Here is a 21,559-nt window from a genome sequence, read left to right on the forward strand (position 1 = left end):
ACAGAGAGCCCCCGCCTTGTCGTGCGGGCATCCCTCGCGGGAGCCTGTGCTGCTGTCCCATCCGTACGCACCAACAGTCTTAATATGATACAGAGAGTATGCAGGTAATTACAAAAGGGGGCTGCATCGAGCCCAGTGTCCATAGGCTGAGTCAGCTGGAGCACGCTCTGCCCTGCTTGAAGCCACCTTTTGCATCTGAGATGGCCTTTAACACTGAGGCCTTGGTCTTGTCCCTCCTGGGTCCTGTGCTGCTACCACCAGGGCGGGCTCACCCACAAGTTGGAATCCTGCAGGTTAGCGATTGCTAAAGATGTGAGCGAGGAGGGGGCCTGTGCTGGCCCAACAGGGCTGAGAGGACCAAAAGCCCCAAAGAGATGCTTGGTCAGAAGCAATGGAGAGGTGTGACAAGAAGCTCCTGGGCAGGATGGTCCTGTGCAGTTTGGCTCAGGCACGATGCTCCTCACTGCCACGTGCCCGGGTGCGGTCGCTTGCGCTGGTGATCGCTCCAGCTTCGCAATCCTGCTGTTGCCCTCACCTCAAAGTGACTGCTGGCATCGCTCCAGGTTTCTAATCAGCCCAAACTGAAACTCCTTCACTCCTTTCCAGAAGCTGACACTGGACCTGCCTCGTACCGCGGGCTCTGCCCTGGAGCTGTGTCCCGGGGGTGCCAGCCGTGCGCTCGCCACTGCACTCAGACAGGAGCCAGGGAGGCGATGTGCCATCAGGGCCGGGATGTCCCCAACTTGTGCGTGTCTCCCGTGAGCCCTTCCTGGCTCCTGGGCTTCCTCCCAGCTGTACAGTGGGGCCCTGTGGGCAGCCCCCATGCCCTCCTCTGGCTCATCCCTCACCATAAGGGACGACGCACGCAGGGAAGGACCGTGCACCAGGTAGTCTCTGGCCATTTGGCTGTTGTCCTGTTCCAATATCTGCTGCCCCAAGGCCACACCGGAGAGCTGACGGGCATGAGCAGCGGGAGGGTGGGAGACAGAAGCAGCTGTCACAGGTCAAGTCGAAAGGCCCCGAAGTAGCTGGCTGCTGCATCGTTGTAGTCAATGGCCAAGGAGGAGACGGAGACAAAGAGCTCATCGCCGGCCTTCAGCTCAAACAGTCCTCCCTGGTAGAGAGCGTGGAGCCCATAGTTCGCCTCGGGTGCCCAGCACTTGGTGCCGACCCCTTTGAGCAGGAGGATGGGCTGGCTGTAGGAGGTCTTCCAGTTGATGCACTGCACGAGCTGGGGGACGGAGACCCGGGCGCTGGCCCCGTCGCTGGGGTAGCGGAAGTAGATCTGGGAGTAGACGTAGTACTTGCCCGCCTGGTTGACCCGCAGCCGCCCATCCCGGTAGGTGATGTTCTGCAGGTGCGAGTGGATGGTGCTGTCTTCCCAGAGGGCGATGGCGTGGCGGCAGGACTGCGAGAGGTTCCCAAAGCGTTTGGAGTTTCCTGCGGAGAAGAAAGGGTCACCCAGGGGAGCGAGATGTGCTGGGGAGCACCCACTAGGGTCAGGAGAAAGGGAAGGGGTGGCTCCAACTCTCTCCCACAGTCATCCAGCTTGGAGGGGTAGAAAAGGTGGTCTTGGACTGGACAGAAGAAACATCTCCCCATCTCCCACCACATGTATCCTCCCATCCTGGTCCCCTGCCTTTTGGGTGAGATCTTTCCCCCGTTCCCATCTCAGAAACCCACCAGTGCCCAGCGGACTCCCCAGCTCACCATCCTGGGCCAGGCTCTGTGGGCGGAGGGTGAGATGTGCCGAGGGCTTGCTCGCTGTTTTGGGAGGAACCTGCCCCTCTGAGGTGTTGAAGTAGCTCTGCCGGGCCTCTGCGAGGAAAGCGACACACAGCTGTAGGGGACAGAGAGCACGGGGACGCCCAGCCCCGTGTCAGCAGAATGCGTCCTTATCGAGCAAGCAGAGCAAGCGGGACAGGGAAATGCCCCACTGACCCATTGACGAGGGAGGCTGTTTGGGGATGGAAATGTCTAGTCAATCATTATCCAGCTGTTCTGCGCTGTCCCCCGTGGCCCTGGTTCCCCGGACTTCACACACACAGCTGTCCCTCCAACCCACTCCCTGGGGACAGATGCCCTTCGCCCGCCCAGTGGGACCGTCCTCGCTGTCCCCACCCCTGCCCCTGGCGGAGTTTGCCCCAGGAGCACCGGAGCCCCCAGCCTTTGGCATCCCCAGCCGCACGCCGGGCCGGGCACACGTGGACCGTGGCCCTGGCAAAGAGGCCGTCAATGCTTCGCGGCACCGCGGCTGCTCCCCCGGTGCCGGGCCGGGACTCACCCTTCACGGCGCTCCTGCGGACAACGTTCTCCGTCACCTGGACCGCCAGAGAAGAGAAACAGCCCCACGGTTAAAGGTGAAATGGGTGTTCCCTGCACCCCAGCTCCTCTTTTCCAAGCCTTCACAACTTTGTCTCTCACGCTCTGGGTTCTGCCAGCTCCCCACTGCAGAGGGCCTGGTGAGCAACCCCCTCCACCACCCCCTTCTTAAACCACTGCTGCAATTGCCCTCTGACCCTCACACCAGTGAGGTGGATGGGGAAACTGAGGCAGGGAGGCAGACAGGAGCTCTCCCCTCAGCTGTCCCATCCTCCCCCAGTCCCCAAAGCCAGCGGATCCGGGCTCACCGTGGCCACATAGGCTTTGATGGTGTTGGCCAGCTTGAGACAGGGCTGGTTGGTGACCAGCTCCTCCAGGCTGGAGCCCTCCTGCTGCTGGTTGATGACCTGCAGACACCGCAGCTCCTCCGCGCTGCCCGGCACCTGGGCTTTGAGCTGCAACAGAAACACCCGGACACCCCGCGTCAGCCCGGGCTGGTGCGCAGGGCTCGGCTGCGGGGAGCAGCAGGGATGCTCGGTGGGTGCTCACAGCGGCATCAGGACACTCACGGCCACACCACAGGGTAGAGAACAACCCCGAGCTGCCCTGATCCCAGAGCTGGTGGTGAGAGAGGGACATAAGCACTGACTGTGTCTCCAGTGCTGGAGTGGAGTTAGGTGGCAGGAGGCTGGGTGGATCCCCAGTTCTGTCACAGGTCTGGTTTTGTGAATTGGACAGGTTAAATCTCACCTTGTCCTCTCATGACTCCTGGCAGAAGTGAGTCTCGCTCATCCCAGCTCTTTGGGAAACATGACAGCACCTTTCACTGAGTTCCAGTGCCAAGTGTGAGGAGGAGGCGAGACTCAGGGACTATCACAAGCTGCAGAGAACTGGGTAAACGAAAGGAACCCAAATTTCCCATTCTCCACCTCCTTCACCTCTTCCCCTCCTGCCCTGAGGCTTCTGGAGCAGTAAAACCCAGCCTTAGCTTTGAAGACGTTCACGGCTCCCAGGGAAGCAGTGCCCTGCTTGGCTCCATGCGGAGCTGCAGCTGCGGGCTGGACGTGCCCAGGCAGCTGGGTCCATGCTCTTCGTGCTCTCCCGCTGCTGAGCTCAACCAGGCTTGCAAAACAAGCTCTCACGCAGCTCTGCCCTTCCAGCTGCCGAGCCGTGCTGGGTGGAGATGGGACCCCGAGCACTCGCCGTGCTGCGTCAGCCCAGGCACATCTCAGACGCTTTCTAGCCTGTGCTGGCTTGTGGTTTGGGCTGGGAAGCCTTCCCTCCACGTGACACGGGCTGCTGCGTGCTGAGCTGCCCCTTCCCATGCTGTCCCGGGCTGACCTGGGCCGTGACGTCGCAGTGCAGGACAGGCACGGCTGGCTATAGGGTCTCACCACACAGTGCTGCTGTCTAGGGTGTGGGGACACTGAGGCACAGATGGGATGGCTGCCCCAAAATCAGTGTGTCAGGTGCTGGGAATGAACACCAGCACCTTGACCATCCTACCTCTATCACTTGAGTCATTCCCAGATCCCAGGACAGAACCCAGGAGTCCTCAGGCTTGGCCACATCATCACCTGGGGCTTGGCTACCTCCAGTACCCTGCGCTTGCCCACGTCCCTGCTTGCTCTGAGCCCACACCAGAATCACAGAGTCCCAGAATGTCAGGGGTTGGAAGGGACCTGGAAAGCTCATCCAGTGCAATCCCCCCATGGAGCAGGAACACCCAGCTGAGGTTCCACAGGAAGGTGTCCAGACTCCTGCCCGCCCATGTCCTTCAGTCGCTGTTTTGGTTACTCTCTGTCTAGTACCAGGATGTGTTTGTGTTTGGGATCAATACAGACTCTCGTATAAACAGAAAGATGGTGTGAGGTCAGATAAAAAGGGCTGGTGTGGGTTTTTTTTCCACTATTTGGTCAGCAGCCTGTCCTAGCATGGGCTGGCTGGACCTGCCAGAAGCACCGTGGCTCCAGAAGGGCCACAGGGGCAAGCTCGGAGGGACTGATGTGGTGGATCGCACAGCTGGATGGCTGGAGAAAGGCGAGTGCAGCCCTAGTACCGTTTTCTCCAGGCTGGCCGGGCTGCAGTCTTGCAAAGACCTGCGTGCAAAGACCTGCGTGCAAAGACCTTGCAAAGATTTGTGTGCAAAGACTTGTGTGCAAAGACCTTGCAAAGACTTCGGTGCCCACCCAGGCAGTAAAGCCCTGAGTGGTGCGAGGCTGTTCATGGGAAGCTCCACAAAGCAAGCACGTGCCTGGGTGTGACCACTGTGTGCAGCTCCCCTGCGCTCTCAGGTGCATTAATTATGGCACGTGCTCGTATACTAATAACTAGGATCAGCCCTCATCTGACCACTCCCAGTAAGGTGGTGGTGCATTCCCAGCAGCAGCATGGGGACTGCAGTGATGTGCCTTGTGTCACTCTGGGTCCTGGCACCGACGGATCACGCTAATTGCCTTGATTAAAGCTGCTGCGATAGGCTGCATGTGCCACCAGCACCTTGCTCTCCGTGGGTAACCCCTCTGCCTGTCTCCCCTGTCTCCCCTCCCAGGGACCTTGTGTTGGGTGGGGTGTTTAAATTAGGGAAAAAGTGGGAAGGTTTTATAAAGTGGAGGCAGTGGCAGTACCTCGTGCGAGGGGGCGAGGGCAGGCTGGCTGTGCTGAGTGATTCAGTGTCCCCAGAGATGCTGAGCTGCGACTACCTATCCCAGCACAGATCCCCTGCAGGGATTCAGTGACAGCCCTATGAAATTAGTCCAAAGAGGTCAAGTGGCTTTCTCCTCCCTTCAGCCCTTCCCCGTGGCTCTGTTTACTCGCATTCCCCTCCTCTCTCCAATGCCTTTCATGTAAATCCCTCCAGCGGGTGCCACATGGCATCCGAGGATGGAAACAAAGCCCAAAGTGAGGGCAGTGGTCTGCTCCAAAGGATGCTCCGCTGGGCACCAGGCAGGCTGCCCCTCCTGCATCCATGGGCAGGTCTTTCCCATCTCTCCCCCAACCCCATTGTGGTTTTGTGCAATGCTTGGTGCTGTGGGGTCCTGTTTCTGCTGGGACCTTCAGAGAAGCTGCTTGGAAGTCCTGCATTTCTTTCTCCCCACACCAAAGATCTCTCCAGTTTAGCGTTTTCCCCTCCCTGGCCCTCCCACTGCTCAGGAATTGCTGTGGGCCTGAATCAGCTGCTGGTGGGGGGTCTGTCATGTCTGAGTTTGGGAATGCTGTGGGTAGGTGGGAATGGCTGGATCCCAGCAGAGTTGTTTGGTGTGATTCAGCTGGAGCAAGCGCCCAAGAGCTGCTGGTGTGGGGGGAGTTTCCCAGCAAGGCCTCTCACAAAGGGGGTGAGGAGGATTCAGCGGTGGGTGGGTGGGAAGCTGGGGGTGGATGAAGCAGGAACAAGGGGCAAATGGGATGTGGAGCTCAGGGCTGTCCCCCCATCCCCATCTGAAGCTGCAGTCTCTGATGGGACCCCAGGGCAGGGCCCCCCAGCCCAGAGCAGACCCTCAGCTCTAGACAGAGCCCAGGACAAAGGCTCCTTCTCTCCACATCTGGATCGGTGGCTCTGGGCGGAGCTGGGGGCAGTGTCCACCCCCACTCCACATCTGGATCCGCGGCTCCCGGGGGAGTCGGGGGCAGTGTCCACCCCCCACCCCACATCTGGACTCGCGGCTCTGGGCGGGTCTGGGGCAGTACCCCCCCACCTCCACATCTGGATCCGCGGCGGGGCAGCTGCCGTCCCCGCCAGCAGAGCGGCCGAGGGCGGAGCGGGCAGAGCCCACCGCAGCCGTCAGGGCTCCTGGGGGCGCAGCCCCCGCGCCGGTCCCGGCCCTCCCGGGGCCCCGCCCGCACCGGAACGGCTCGGAGGGAGGGGGAAGGTGCGCGGGGGGCTCAGGACAAAGTCCCCGCCGGCGGGCTCACCTTGGAGATGGCCATGGTGAAGTAGACGAAGAGGCCGGTGGTGGAAGCGATCTGCAGGGCGAGGATGGCCATGACGGCCACGCTGCCCCACAACGGCCCGCACCGCCGCCGGCCCCGCGCCTCGCCGCGGGCGGGAACGGGGTCGGGGCCGTCCGGCAGCATTCGGAGCTCCGAGCCGCCGCTGTCAGAGCGCAGGTACTGCCCGGCGCTGGGCTGGTGCGGGGCCATGGCCCGGCCCGCCCCGCTGCGCTGCCCCGCGCTCCGAGCGGCCGCGGCGGCGGGAGAGACGGGCGGGGAGCGGGGGGGCGAGGGGCGGGGCGAGGGGCGGGGGCTGCCTCGCCACCTCCCGCCGCGGGGGTGGCGAGGGGGGACACGGCGACAAAGCGGGGACGTGGGGACGGAGGGGGGACACGAAGACGGAGGGCGGACATGGGGACCGAAGCGGGACACGGGGACTGAGGGGTGACACAGGGACCGAGCGTGGACATGGGGACCAAGCATGACACAGGGACCGAAGTGGGACACAGGGACCGAAGCGGGACACAGGGCCAGAGGGTGGACATGGGGACCAAGGGGGGACATGGGGACCGAGGGTGGACATGGGGACCGAGGGTGGACACAGGGACTGAAGTGGTACATGGGGACTGAGGGGGGACACCGGCTTGAGGACGCAGCGTGGTGCTGGGGACAGGCTACAGCTGTAGATGCCCCATCAGTGGCACGGGACAGGCAGTGGGACTGTGGGGACAGGGGCTGCGTGTCCTCAGGAACCTCCTGTGTGACCCACAGGGCAGTGTGAGCGCTGGTGGGGTGGCCCCACAGAGCTGAGGACACCCAGCTCCAGGCAGCAAGAAACACCCTGTGCTGCCTGGGCTGAGAACAGAATGTCTCAGGGTTGGGGGGGACACGATGTGACAGGGGTTTAGGTGATGGGCCATGTCCCTATGGGACACTGGACCAGCTGGTCTGGCCAGGGCTCAGCTGGCCACCCCAAGAAGGTCAAACAGGTGAAGGTTTGCAGAAAGGGGGTCACTTGCTCTTGAGCATCTCCCAGAGACCTTGCCCGAGGGGATGGAACCTGCCCACTCTGCCCACAGCGAGAGCCCACCCTGGGCAGGTTCTCCGAGCACACTGGTGTTTGGTCACTGACCCCAGCGCTCTGTCCTGCAGGTGGGTAGAGTTCCCACTCACTTTGAAACAGAAAAGTTGAGTTGTGTGGAAAGCAAACAGAAAGTCTGGAAAAATGACTGTTACCTGACAACTGCAATAGCCAGTCTGTGGTCAGGTGAGTCTGTGGCTTTTAGTGCTTCTACCTGTGAAATGAAAGTGAGATCTTGATGAGGCACTTTGATCTTCCCAGAAACACTCCCTTTTTGGTAAGGATGGGTGTGGGAAACGTGGGCTGACCTCAGCACAAACCCTCAGACAGCTCTGGTAACCTTGGGCCATGTGACAGGGACAGTTCAGGATTTATGGTGAAATAAGGACCTGACTGTGAGCGGGATATTTGGACTCAGGTGAGAGTCAAGGTGGAGGTAGCAGCCATGTCCCCACCCTGTTCCCAGGACTTCGCACCCTGCAGCTGTCCCTGGGCTGGGACACCAACCAGTGCCACAGCAGTTATTCACAGGGACATGCCACAGAGACATGGCCGTGAAGCCAGAGCTGCTCTGAGTCAACCAGGCCTGACACCTCTGCATGCTACAGGGCTCCTCAGGTAGTGCTGCTCTCCTTCGCTGAGAGCTGTGAAGCCAAGCCCTGCCAGGCTGAGCTTTGATCCTTGAGGGGTTTAAAACTGTCTCTGATATTTCAATCATAACATTGGTTCAGGATTTGACCCATAAGCCTGGACTTTCTGGACTGGGTCTTGCAGATCGTGTGTCATCCAAGGGCTGCTTCCCCACCTGGGGAGTGGGGAGAGATGGAAGGAGGAGGAGGTGGCTCACTAGCAGCTTCTCCAGCGCTATCACACAATGAAGGGCATTTTTTTTCCTTTAAAAAAGGAACTTTTCCCACTTCAAATCCTGCCTGCCAGGAATGGCTGTGTCTCTTCCACTGAATGCGCTTGCCTCCCCCTTGCTTCATGCAGACCAGTTTCGCATGAGACCCCCAGCAGACAGAGGGGATGCAGGAGAAGGCAGCTCTTCACAGGTACCACCTAATTAAAAGGGAAAGAGCAGGTCCGCTTTCTTGTCTCGTTATTATTTGCGGAGCTGGCAGGGAGGGAAGCAGCAACTCGCTCTCAGGTCCCTAATTGCCTCGGACTCGGCTGGAGGACAGAAATTGTCCTTTTCCTTAGCTGCCAAGGCAGGAGCTTGAAAAGCTTCTCAAGCATCTTTCCAGTCCTACTTTTCTGCTTACATGTTCTTGTCCCCCCTTGCAGACGGTGTTGTTGTCCATGTAGTGCTGCCAGACTCTTTGCCCCCTTTGGAGACCAAGGAAGCACCCACTCTCCTGTGGGTCGTGAGGATGATGATGAGGCAGCGTGAGGCTGTTTGGGGTTCCCTCCCCAGGAGGTGGAGGAGATGACCCTTGTCAGAAGATGTTCGGGGCTGAGAACAGGTCCCCAAACGCAGCCATCCCTTGGGCGTGGGGAGGTGAGTGGGTGGCCCTGTTGAGTGAGCTGGTGAGGCAGAGCACGGCAAAGGCTCACGCAGGTTGTGACATCAGCAACTCTTGGTGGCCTGGGGGTGTCCCCAGCCTGTGCTGGTGGCCATTCCTGGCAGCGGGTGTTGTCTTTGCAGCAGCTCACACCCATCACAAAGGTGCTGCACCCTGGCACAGGGCTGCTGAGCATCCAGATAGGGGACCTGGGGCTCGAAGGTGGCTTTTGCACAGGAGAAGTTGTCCAGCCAGGACTGTGCACGTGTCATTCCTCCCCATCCTCACTCTCTGGACCTCTCACTGCAGCCTTGGCATTAACCGGAGCACAGGAGCAGTTTTGAGTGGGTCTCTTCCACCAGCCTCCCTCCATCCTTACTTTCTTTGCCAAGAGGTGAATTTGGGGACACCGAATCTCAGCACTGTGGTACCCCCAAGCCCAGTGTTATCCTTAGGCATGCACAAATGTGCAGCAGTCCCTGCAGCACCAGCCGGATGTGTTGGGCTCCTCCAGGCTGCTGCTCTGCCCAGCACGCAGCAGGGCGTGTGACCCAGCTATCACCACCTCCCAAACATCCGAAAGTGGGTAACTAGTCACCTTATCTGCTTTTATTGCTTTTATAAAAGACTTTGCTCAGCCTTGAATAATGCAAGCTCCATATAAGTGTCTTTAGATCACTGATCTAATCACTTACTCACTGCACGAGTGTCTCCAGTGGGCTGTGGTGTGCGAAGGGGAGGATTTGGGGAATGCTCTGGACGATGCTGGCAGTTGCCTTGGCATCTGCTGGGCAGCAAAGTATTTTTCCTCTTACTCTTTTAGCAGAAAGGCAGCACTGATGCTGTTTGGGGGCTATGGTTCCCCCTGTTTCCCACGTCCTGTTGACCTGACCTGACCAGAACAAAAGCTGCAGGAGCAAGGCAAAGGAGGTGGGACCCGATGCAGACAAGAGATGTAGAGTGGGATGCTGAGGACTGATTTATTACCAACTCTCCCAGCCAAAACCTTTCAGCTTGGGCTGCTCATTGGTGCCCACTCTCGTTTCCACCACCCTTTGCTGTCCTTTGCTCTTTCTGTGGGAAGGGGCTGCTGAACTCCTGGTGACTTGTATTGCAGAGACCTGCGTGGGGAAAATGCTGCCCCTTCCACCTCCGTGCTGTGTCTGTCCATCAGGATGCTCCTGAGACAAGGGGATCTTCCTGTCAAAAGCATCTGCCAAGCCCACGAGCTGTTTCTTCTGTTCTCTGCCTGCTCAGTGCATGACCTGGTGCCCAGAGCCCGCCAGAGGCAGGAGCTGTGCGGCTCAGCCCTGGTGTGGGCGCCATCCCTGCCCTGACAAGTAGCTGTTGGCCCAGGTGAAGTGCTTTTGTGTGAGCTGGGGAAGAGCACTGAGCTAGGAGAGAGATGACTATTCATTTCTAAAAAAAAACCCCACAACAATGAAAAATGAACCCTCCTGGTTGTTCATCTCATTAAAAAGGCTCAGGACCTTCAAAGCCAGGTGGAGGGGGAAGAGCTAGAAAAGGCACATCTGTGGCACAAACCACTTGTAAAACCTTGCCCTCATCTCAGGCAGCAATTCTGGCTCCTTTGGTGTTGGAGGGCTGTGTGCGCTGGGGGATGCAGGGACCCCCTGGTGCAAGGGGCAGCGTTTGCCTGTCAGAGCAGCCAGGGTGGAGAGGGGGCACAGATGCTCAGGCTCCTGGTTTTGGGGGAAGTGCACTTGAAGAGCCAAACGCATCTGCAGTTTGGGGTGTGGATGCACGTGCAGAAGCAACCTGGGCACCGCTCATCCGTGTGCTGCAATGCTGGGCCGTGCGCTGCTCCATTGGGTGGGACAAGGGCACCTGTGGGCTCTGCTGATGAAGCCTGGAGCTACAAGAACTTGGTAGCTTGGGGCTGCTCTCCACGCTTTGGAGATCGGAGGTTTGCCGAGCAGCCGAGCCTGCGAGCAAGGGCAGGACCAGAACTGGAACTGTGCAAAGAAAATTGGGTGGGAGCCAGATCAAAAAAATGCCTCCTGATACTGGCTGAGGAGTTGTTTTTCACTTCTAATGTTTCCTGGTCTGTGCACTAGGAGAGCCGGGTCAGCCAAGCCTGGAAATCTGTTTCCTCAGCGCTCAGTGGTGCAGAGCAAGTGCAGGAGAGCAGGAGAAGGTGTTCGGCTGGGGCGTCGCCAGGGTTGTCAGCAAGGCACTGTGCGGGGGAAAGCAGGCAGAGAGTACCTGTGTGCAGATGTGAGTTGTGTGTCTGGGATTTTCCAGCCTGTCCCTTGGATTCCCTTCAGCTTCAGGCAGGGTGGCTGAATGTGCAATTTGGTCATGTCATTCTCCTGTGCTTTGCTGGGGTGATAGCGTGTGCAGGATCTGTTGGGTCAGCCTAGGCTGGAGCCCTCTCGAGCTGGGTTAGCGACAGGGAATTCCCCCCTGTTTTGCATCTTCTGGAGCGGAGCTCCAGGGCCGGGTCGCAGCTTCCCGAGGCTGCTCCTTTAAGGCAAGGCGCTGCTGTTTGCTCAAGCAGCTGATGATTTCTAACATGTGTTGGCTACATGATCTTCAGTCAGGAAACAGCAGCCCCCCGGGATGTGAAATCATTGCGTGCAGCTCGGGAAGGCCTTTGCTAACATCCCTGGTATGCTCTCTCAAACATTTGCCTTTTGGTTTGCACTGATCAGTTCCTGTGCTGAGAGGGTTTTTTGCAAAAAACCTCTTTCCCCATCACATCGTCATTCCAAGGCTCAATGGGCAGCTCAGTGCTTGCAGCTGGGGCACTGGATCGGCTCACCTTCCTGACCAGGTCTGCCCCAAACACGTGGAGAACCCACCGGGACCTCCATGCCAGGCTCCATTCTGCCCTTGCCACAGGGATCACCTTCTCCTGGGGTGCCAGGGACCAACCCTGCTCCTTTGGCCTCCTCTTCCATGGCCCAGCAAAGCCAGGGTGGTTCCCTCCATCCATGGGACAGCACAACAATGCACCCTGTAGCCGTCGCAGGGACCTGGGAGGCAGGAGAGTGCCAGTGATGTGCCTTGGCTCCCTGCCCCTCTGTGCCTCAGTTTCCCCCTGTTCAGCGTAGGCTCTCAGGGGGCTTTGCTTCCTGCATGGTTTCCCAGGTGCCTGAGATCAGCGGCAAGATGCGCTGCTTGGACAAGCCTTTGTTCATCCTGGAGAGTTCCGCAAATGCTCTGCTGCAGCAAAGTGCCCTGAGTGTCTTTGGTCGGAGAGAGCAATGGCTGGTTTGGAAGTAGACGAGAGATGCTGTGAGAAAATACACAAATAGCAGGAGAGCTCCCAGAGCCCTTATTATGTAGAAAGGCAGATGTCAGGGCCAGCGGAAGCTGTCTCAGGGTGACACCACATTCCTTGGGTGATACTCTGACCCGTGGGTGGGGATCAGGGAGCTGGTGCCTGCACGCTGTGGATCTGGCCACTGACAGGGGCTGTGGGGTATGTTTGGCTGTGAAGGGGGTCAAGCTTTACAGTGGATGTGTGGTGGGACCTCTCCTTACCCACCTGCATGGTGCTTTGGGGTATCCAGCTGCAGTGGTAACACATGGTCCTCATCACCATCAGCTGGCACCTCTGGGGGAGATGCCAAGGCTGGGTCCTGGAGGGAAGAGGAGCCTTTGAAAAACTGAGATAGAGATGGATCCGTAGGGAGCAGGATGGAGATATGGGGTGGAGTAGAGTGGGCAACTATTTTGTTGCCTAGGGCACCACCACAAGACCATCAAAGAGAGGGCACTCCTGGGAGACAGTGCTCAAGTGGCCTGGTGCAGCACGGCTGAGTACAGACCTTGGCACAGGTCTCACAGGGTTCATTTTCCAACGGGGCCCATGCCAGGTCGCCAGTGCTTCTGCCTACCTGAGGAAACACAAGTGAGGCACTGGGATCAGTTTGGGAACCAGAGCGGTGTTGGGAGGCCCAGACTGCAAAGGCATGGATACCAACAGCAAAATGCCCAGTGTTGGGACACTGGTCCCAGCTCCTGCAGCCAGGTTTAAGCTTTCCAAGAGTCAGCGTTATCCCTTGCCACACATTTCTGAGCAAAAAGTCATTGTCACGAGCAGAAGCTCCCTGGAGATGGCTCTAGCAGCCTGGATGCTCCCTGAAGCAAAGAGGAGTTATAAAAGGCAGGTGTTCATGTCCTCCTCCACCCAGAATACCAGTGATTTTACAGCACATTTAACTTGTGGTGAAATGTGGAGGGGCTCATCTGCTGTGGGGTGGTCTGCTGGGAGGTACACTTGGTCCTCCAAAGACCCAGCAAATAGCTGGGCTGGGAGAAGGCTCTGAGAGGGGAGAGGTGCAGGGCACATTTGGGTTTGCCCTCTGGCCATGTGGCTCTTGACTCACAATGGAGACTGGGGAGACACAGCCCATGGGCAGGATGTGGTGACCTGCGGTGCTGGATGTTGAAGGGTTCATGGGGGCATTGCAAAGATGCCAGACTGGGTGAGAGACCAATGTGGCAGCCACTTTTGGAGGAAGTAAAAACTCCACCCAGAACGGGAAGAACCCAAATAATTCAGCCCAGGGCTTGCGGTGCCCCTTCGCCCTCCCTGTGGGGACCCTGAGGTGAGAAGTGTGGGAGCACATGGTGCTGGTCAGTCCTGCTGGGGGTGTCCCCTGGCAGCCTGGCTTGGCGAAAGGATGTGCCAGGGTGATCAGGACAGGGTGATCTGAGCAGACGTGACTCAGCACCCAGACAACATGACTCAGCACCCCCAAAATGCTCTCCGACAACACCTAAGTGCTGGTGCCACAATAACTGGTGCTGCAGTTTCTCCCTGGGACTGGCAGTTCCAATCTGCTTGAGACCATAATTGAACCAGCAGAATCCACCCCAGAAACCCTAGAAGTCTGCATGATGAGGGGGATCTGTGCCTTTGAGAGATGCCCAGATTAGCTCTTCTTTCTCAGCCACAACACAATGTCCCTCTGGAAAGGGACCCCAGTAAGGGGACGAGCAGGATGATGCTAACCTGGCTCAGGGGTGGTCCTGGGGGTGCTGCAGGAGGGAACACCCCACAGCTCTAGGGGTCCAGCTGGGCTGCTGGTTTTGGTCAGACCACGCTGATGCTCTCGGTAAGACTTGTGGAAGAGTTGTTTAAGGCTTTGTGACCAGTCCTTATTTGTCTCACGCCTTCTGCCCTTTCTCCCACATGACCCACTCACATGCTTTGGCTCAATTCCTTACCTCAGTTTCCTCACAGCACTGTGCTATGTGCATCATCTGTTGCTGCCATGTTCTAGTGGCATGTGGTAGTGTACAAACCACTGTCCCAGCAATCCATTCCAGCTGCAACTTTGCTGTTCAGCCTTGTCCTTTCCCCTAAACTCACCTGGGTCAACCTCAACCTGCCCAGTTTGGGCCGGTCTCTTGGCCAGACCTGTGCAGAGACCTTCACCCTGACATCCAAGAGGTCCCAAGACCCTGCCCTCCTACACAGGCAGATAGACACGCTGCTGTGGACAGACGCAGCGTGCTCCCGCTCTGTGAGGTACAGAGACCCTTTGCATCGTTCCCAGGAATTTGGAGAACTGTGCAAGACATGTGAAGGCTGTAGGAGGGATCAGTTTCAGAAAAGCCACGGTTGGAGCTGACTCAGAGCTTCCCACCACAGGTTTCCTGCTGACTCAGGCCTTTTTCATGTCTTTCTCCCTCCCCCTCCCCAAAACTATCCAGCTCCTTGTGAGGATGCTGAGATACGTTCACTACCCACAGAGCCGTGAGAGACCCCTTCACTTTGTCAAGGCATCGCCAAGGGGAAGGGTGTGCTCGCTGCCTGGTTCTGTCTTAGCAGAAACTCTGGGTGAACCCCGCTCATTCTGCGTTGATGTACGCCTGGCTTTGGCTGAGCAGTGCTGAGGGGCAGCAGATTTTGGCCCCCTCTGCTTGCTCTCAGCTTGCAGCGGAGCTAATGCAGCCTTTGGGCTGCCCCACTGTGTCCTTTTATGGGGCTGCAGAGATGCATCAGCCATGAGGACTCAGCCTCTTCTTCCCATAGCCCTCAGTGTTTGGCTGCAAGCAGCCCCCAGCCCCTGTCACACATCAGGTCACTCCCAGCCTGGGACCAGGGTTTGCTTCTCCCTGTTATCACAGGGGATGGAAACCTCCCCTGGCTGCATCAGGCCATCTCCAGAGCTGGGCCAGCTGCTCCAGCCCCACACATTGCCAGGTGTAGGGCTGAGGCTGGAGGGGCTGTTGGTCACCCTGAATGTGACAGAACAGCGCTGTCTTGGATGGGCAGAAGCTGGCCCACACCGACTAGAACCTCCCATTCCCAGAAGCTGTGATGGAGAGCTCAGTGTGTGGCCTTCTGCAAACCAGCAAGATCTGGGCTGGTTCGGCTCAGCACCTCCTCAGGCCCAGGATCCATCACTGCACCCCAAAGGAAGATGTGACCATCCTAGGGCTGCTCCTGCCATTCCTCAGCTGTGCAGCTGGGATGTGATGCCTGGATGCTCCTGGGCTGTGAGGGGTAAAAGGGAGCTCTGGGTTCTTTTGACTCGTTGCCTGGGTTTTGCAACCTCCTGGCAAAGCAAAGTGCCAAAAAACAACTAAAAAAACAAACTCCAAAACCAAAACAACAAACAAAACAGGTTAAAAAACAAAGGAAGAAGAGTGACAGCCAGAACTCAGCCATACGCTGCCCAGACCAGCTGGCGTCTGGGTGCACCAGCCACCTCTCTGGGCCAGCTGTGTCTCCTGTCCCGGAGCCCCACAGCCCCGCTTTCCGCATTCTCCTTCACGGCAGCCGCCTCTGCTCTGGCTCTCACAGCTGGAACTGCAGGGGGAAAGGAGGAGCTGGGTGGGCATGCTAGGTCCTGAGACTCCCATACGCTGACCAGGAGTGTTCCCAGGCTCCGGTGAGGGATGAAGGACCAGTTTCTGCCAGCAGTTCCTCCTCTGGATTGGGCTCCTTCATCCCAACTCTTCTGCTTGCCTCCTCTGACAACTGATCTTCTTGCTCCCTCTAGTGGGACAGTTATGGGGCCTCCCTTCCTGTACACACATGCCTAAGTTTCTTTTCTTGCATCTTGATGTCTTCCTGGAGATATTCCTCTGGCCATGCTGTGTCTGGTCCCTGGTCTGGTCACCCTTCTCCTCTCCTCACTCCCAGTGTGCAGACTGGTACCCGTGGAAGGAGCAGAGCATCCTCCAAGGGACAGCCTGAAAGCCTTGGTTTCAACAGAGCCTGGCGGCCAAGACCCCGCCCCGGGCGCTGCTCTCCCTGAGGTTTTGTGCACACACAGCTACCAAACGCTGTGCATTCACGACCTGGGTAGATCTAAGCTTCCTCTTCCCAGCTGCAGCCACATCAGATGTGTGGCCTCTCGTGTCTGCTCCCGGCTCTGCTCACCTGCCCCTGGGAGCACCCATAATGCAGCAGCATTCCCCAGCAATGAGCCACACCAGGGACTCCATTTCCCACCTGGTCTTTTCTCCTGGGTGCTGTCCACGTCCCTCTGGATGGACAGAAACTGTCGGGCATCAAATTCACTAAATGCAAATTCGCACTTCTGTTGCTGCTGCTTCCAAGTCGCTGTTCTCCCTCCTGCCGCCCAAACAAACGCAATAGCCAGGGTGTGACAGGAGGTGGAGAAGGGAGGACAGCTCCAGTGCTGTGACCTGATTTATCTTCCCTGTGATGGAGGGGAAAGAGTCAACTCAGAGCCATCAGTACGAGCTGCTGCTGACCATGGCTGGGGAAAAATGAAGCTAGGAGCAACATCAGAGAGAGGAGAGAGGGGGGACAGAGGGAGGAGAGGAACGTGAGCAGCGAGGCCCTGAGTGCTGCACATCTCCAGACACCGACTGTGCTCCTGCAAGGCCCTGCCTTTAACTCGGCATCTCTTAATCCTGATTTGAAGGACAATAACCACCTAAGGTACACCTTGAGGAGCTGAAATGATCAACGTGAGCAGGGTGACAGGGCTGTGCTGACCTGTGGGACAGAACAACGGGCACCAGATAGCCAACACAAACCCAACCATCTTTCTAGCTTTACCTGTGCTGCTTCTTGGTTTTGTTTTAAAACAAAGTCCTTTCTTAAACTAAAAGGGTCTTTCCTTGCTTGGTTCCGTCATGAACAAGTCTCCTTCACCTATAGTGCCTCAGTCTCTCTCCTCTTTTCATTAACTCCAGAGAAGACCAAGGAAATGGGGACTGAAGGACCTCACAGGCTTTGTGCTGTGCCAGCCATCAGCCCATGAATCCCAGGCTGGGACTTTTCTAAGGATGTCTACGCCGTGGGAGCGCCCATCTCAGTGAGTGTCCCCCAGGTTCCTCCACAGTCAATGGAGAGCTGATCAACTGCACGCAGTGGTTCATCACAGCTTGACCTTCATTCCTGCCCTTGCTGACAAGTCTTTGCTGACTGCAACAAGAGCTGACCACCTCAGAGGTGGACCTCTGAGAGTTAGTCAAACAAATTCCATCTTACCCTCCATTTTCCACTTGTTTCTCCAACTTGGGCCTTACGAAGTGTGGTTTCTACCCTTGTCTTTTTCTTTAAAAGTCTATGCAGTGCTTCATTATGAGATGGTGTATGATGGGGAGTGTGCCACGAGACACATGTTACTGTCCCAGCAGCAGCAATTTGCTCCTCCTGGGGAAGCTGCAATAGCCATATTCTTCTGTCTCTCTACCCACAGAACAGGAATAGAGGTATCTCCTCCCTTGAAGGAATGCTCTGAGATCTACAAGACACAAGTGCGACTTTCTACATCTGTCTCCTTAGCACGCCGTCAAGCTTGGACTCTCAAATTTTCAGGCAGGCATGAATTTTCTGTATATGAACATGTTACCCCTCATGTGGAGGACAGCTTAAGGGTTTCTTGTACTGCCACTGTCCTCAGGATATGTACGGCTGCGGTGGATCCTTCTGCACCCCTCGTGGGAAACCCACATGCTTGATTACTTCTCTGAAGTGCCTGTGCACCAATGCATGTAGCATGGGGAATAAACACACAGTCCAGGAGATACTTGCAGAGCACGAATGGCAATTTTTTTACACAGGTAGTGCTACAGTTTAACCCAAGCTAGCAATTCAACACCACCAGAGCCGCTCGCTCACTCCTGCTCACACCCCTAAATGGGAGAGAATTGAAAGAGAAGGGACAAACTTGTGGTTTGAGTTAAACAGAGTTTAATAAATTAACAAAGTAATACTCATATGCCACTGCTACTACTACTATCTATAAAAGAGAAAACAGAATACGAAATAAAAGATACTCAATGCAATTCTTCATGAACTCCATCCGCACAAAGCAGGTGGTCTCAGGAGGAGAGAGAGCACCCTGGTCCCGAACAGCTGATCCTGGGGAAAGAGAGAAAGAGGCAGAAAGGCTCAGAGGCCACTGTGGAATGGCAGCATGGCAAAAGGCTGAACTAAAAGAACTCCACCAAAACAGGACAGAAACCAGAATGAGTCTCCATCTCCGTCTGTCCGTCCATCTAGCTGGAAAGTCCCGACTCTCCTTCAATATGAAGTATGACGCTAATGGTATGGGATATCCTCATTGATCAGTCTGGATGCCAGGCAAGGTCTGTCCCACCCATGGGACAGAGCTCAAAAAGACCTTGGCTCCCAGAAAACAGCAACAGAAAAAACATTAACTCTGTTGCTGGATGTTATCTTCTTGTTCTCAAACTAAATCCAACCAATGACTTTGCCAGCTACGAAAGTGCTTCTAACTGGATGAAAAGAATAACTCACTTCCAGTCAAACCAGCACAGGTGGTGGAGGAGCCAACAGCAAGAAATGTACTGCTGGACCCTGTCCTAACAAACCAGGAAGGACCAGTTGGAAATGTGAAACCTGGGGGCAGGCTTGGCTGCACTGACCATAAGATGGTGTTCAGGATCCTGCATGGAGGAGGAAGCAGGGCAATAAGTAGGATTGTAACCATGGCCTTCGGGAGGGCTAATTCTGGCCACTTCAAAGTCCTACTTGAAAGAATCCCATAGGTAGAGGGGCCTGAGAAAGCTGGTTAATTTTTAAGCATCATGCCTCCTAGCTCCAGATTGATGCATCCCTATGAGCGAGAATTCAAGTAAAAGCAGCAGGAGACCTGCAAGGATAAGGAGCTACTGTCAAAACTCAAACAGGAGGAGGATGGAGGGTACAGAAAAGGCCGAGTTACTGAATGCTTTGCTTCTGTCTTTACTGATTACCGCTAAGACCAGCTCCCAGGAATCCTGGACCCTGGAGCTAAGAGAGAAAATCCAGAGAAAGTAAAGTTCTCCCATGGTAAAGGAGGATCAGGTTAGAGGTTGTTTAGGCAAAAAAACTGACACCCACAGATCCATGGGACCTGATGGGGTGTACCCATGAGTGCTGAGAGAGATGTCTCAGTGTCTTATAGGGCCCTGTTTTTTAGACTGTTCTCACCATCACAGGCAAAGAGCTGCTGCTTTTTTATGCACTGGATGACTGATAACTCTTCGCTTTAGGTATTTGATTAGAGAGGAAAACAGAAACAAAGGCAATGCATTGGAGAGCTGGCACACTAAAACTGGGAGTTGGATGAGGCCACCTCCTTTAGCAAGTGAGTCACGGAACAGCTCAGAAGTTCTGTAAAAGCGCACCTTGAGAGAGCCCTGGTTGTCACAAAAGGGGGAAACGGTAGATTCTATTGCTGCAAACGGACTGTGTGGTTTTGTGACTGTGGCTTCAGCCCTTTTCTTCAAAGTAGGCTCATGCCTACTTCAGAAAACTCATGACAATCATGTTGAAAACAAAGAATCAGTGTGGTGAGGCTGTAGAGCGGCCCTTGGTGTGTCCTGCAAACAAGCTCTGAAGGCGGATTGTTGCAGGTGTAGCGGAGCAGGCAGCAGCATCTCTGAGCCAAGCTCTGGGGCACGGGCTCCTGTGTGCTGGGGACAGCTTCCCTCGCCATGCTCTGCTCCCTCCTCCTTCAAGCAGGGGCTGCCCCACGCCGTGCACAGCCAGTCCCAGCCGGCCCGGAGGTGGGTGTCTCCATGGCGACCGCCCGGGCTCTGTGATGTGGGCACCTCGTCATAACCAGAAGCCATTGTGACACGGGGTCGTCATAGCCAGAGGCCATTGTGACATGGGGGTCCCCGCCCTGACCGTGGGGGTATTTAAGGAGCAGCTTCTGAGGAGGCAGCAGCTTCTGAGGAGGCAGCAGCTTCTGAGGAGGCAGCAGCTTCGGAGGAGGCAGCAGCTTCTGAGGAGGCAGCAGCTTCGGAGGAGGCAGCAGTTTCGGAGGAGGCAGCAGCTCCTCACGAGGCAGCAGCTCCCCTGGGTGCCCGTTGCAGCTCTGCAGCAGGCGAGGCCCAAGATGCCGATTGACAAGGAGGCAAACGCCCACTCCCAGCCCTTCGGGCTGCCCCCCTTGCTCCATAAGCCACAGGGGAGGGATGGTACAGGGCAGGAGGGAGAGGCCGGTGGTTGGATGGGGCCGCAAGCAGCTGCTGCGGTGCCGGGTCTGCCGCCCCCATCCCACGTGTCCTGCTCCTCCTCCTGCCCGCAGGTCAGCCACAGCCCGGGCCAGCACACCATCCAGGGCACCTGGGTCACCCCCTCGGTCCAGGAGAGCTTCCAGGACCACCATGGAGGTCCCCAGGAGGGGTCTGGCTGGCCTCGCAGCACCGACACCGCGGCAGCAGCAGAGGCAGAGTGCCCGGCACCTGCCCCACAGGGCCCCACAGCCTACGACGCGGCTCTGTGGGACACAGCCCAGCGCATCGTCAGCGAGGCCGTGCGCAGGGCTGTGGCTGAGATCTTGGGAACTGGCCAGGAAGCAGAGGAACAGCAGGACCTGGCCCAGCGCATGGATGTGGAGGATGAGAGCAGCAAAGAGGGGTGCCAAGGCAGAGACAACTCCATCCACAGCATCTGGATCAACCCCTCGGTCCAGGAGCTCCTCCAGGACGCCCCTGCAGGTCCCCAGGAGGGCTCTGGATTGCCCAGCTGCACAGACACGGAGGCGGCAGCAGAAGCAGGGAGCCCGGCACCTGCCCAGCACAGTCCCACAGAGGACGATGTGGCTCTGTTGGACATCGTGGAGGACATCATCAGTGAGGCCGTGCGCAGGGCTGAGGCAGAGATCCAGGGACCTGGCCAGCAAGCGGAGGAACAGCAGGACCTGGCCCAATGCATGGATGTTCCAGCGGCAGCACCAGCACCTGCAGCACTTGAAGCCATTGAGGCTCATTTGGCAGGAGAGGATGAGGGACAGCCCAGCACAGCCCCTCTCGTCCCAGCTGCAAAGGATCAAGAGGAAAAGACGGTTTCTTCAATGTCTGGAGAGCATGGAGGAGAGACCAGCACAGACATCACCTGCCCAGTGCAGGGCCCAGCTCCACGGCGACGGCCTTCTCGGTTCAGGAGGGTGCTCCGGGCTCTGCGCAGGGCTTTCCGCTGCAGCTGCACCGCGGGACAGCAAGAGGAGTAGAGCCCGGCTGCCAGCGCCACGCGGGTCCCTGGACATGCGGCTGGTCCTGAGCCTGCGCAGCGCCCAGAGGGAGCGTCTGAGGGTGGCACACCAGGGATGGGAGCATGGACGGCGACCGCGGCGTTCACCTGCCCTGAGGACATGGTGCTGCCAGCCTCTGCTCGGCCTTGGATTGTTTTCAGAAATCAATAAAGCCAATTAAAAAAAAAATGACAGTTTTCCCCCTGTGCTCATCTGTTCCTGCTCCACCTCGGGACAAAGAAGGCTGCAGGAAATCTCTGTCCTCGGGGTGT

General features: G+C 57.2%; 1 protein-coding gene across 2 annotated transcripts; it reads right to left on the minus strand.

Annotated features, from left to right (window-relative positions):
* Positions 1 to 413: 413 nt before the first annotated feature.
* LOC136106543 (tumor necrosis factor ligand superfamily member 10-like) lies at positions 414 to 6,521 on the minus strand. Of its 2 annotated transcripts, none has more exons than XM_071813380.1 (5): positions 6,235 to 6,521; positions 2,631 to 2,777; positions 2,285 to 2,321; positions 1,711 to 1,840; positions 414 to 1,440 (listed from the first exon to the last, which is right to left on the minus strand). In XM_071813380.1, exons 1-5 carry the CDS (start codon positions 6,460 to 6,462, stop codon positions 1,101 to 1,103), a joined length of 882 nt encoding a protein of 293 aa, XP_071669481.1. In that variant the 5' UTR covers positions 6,463 to 6,521; the 3' UTR covers positions 414 to 1,100. The 2 variants fall into 2 exon arrangements, with proteins under 2 accessions (XP_071669481.1, XP_065702978.1); XM_065846906.2 differs by having other exon boundaries at positions 1,711 to 1,818; positions 6,235 to 6,520.
* Between the last annotated feature and the right edge of the window lie 15,038 nt (positions 6,522 to 21,559).

The sequence above is a fragment of the Patagioenas fasciata genome, chromosome 11 (genome assembly GCF_037038585.1).
Source record: "Patagioenas fasciata isolate bPatFas1 chromosome 11, bPatFas1.hap1, whole genome shotgun sequence".
NCBI classification, from domain to species: domain Eukaryota; kingdom Metazoa; phylum Chordata; class Aves; order Columbiformes; family Columbidae; genus Patagioenas; species Patagioenas fasciata.

What these genes read in the sequence shown, in the direction of transcription:
- LOC136106543 (XM_065846906.2), bottom strand. Translation starts at nt 6,462, where the DNA reads ATGGCCCCGCACCAGCCCAGCGCCGGGCAGTACCTGCGCTCTGACAGC. An exon ending in TCACCATGGCCATCTCCAAG is followed by an intron (nt 2,778 to 6,234) that starts GTGAGCCCGCCG and finishes TTTCTGTTGCAG; the next exon opens with CTCAAAGCCCAGGTGCCGGG. An exon ending in ACAGAGCCTGGCCCAGGATG is followed by an intron (nt 1,441 to 1,710) that starts GTGAGCTGGGGA and finishes TCTTCTCCGCAG; the next exon opens with GAAACTCCAAACGCTTTGGG.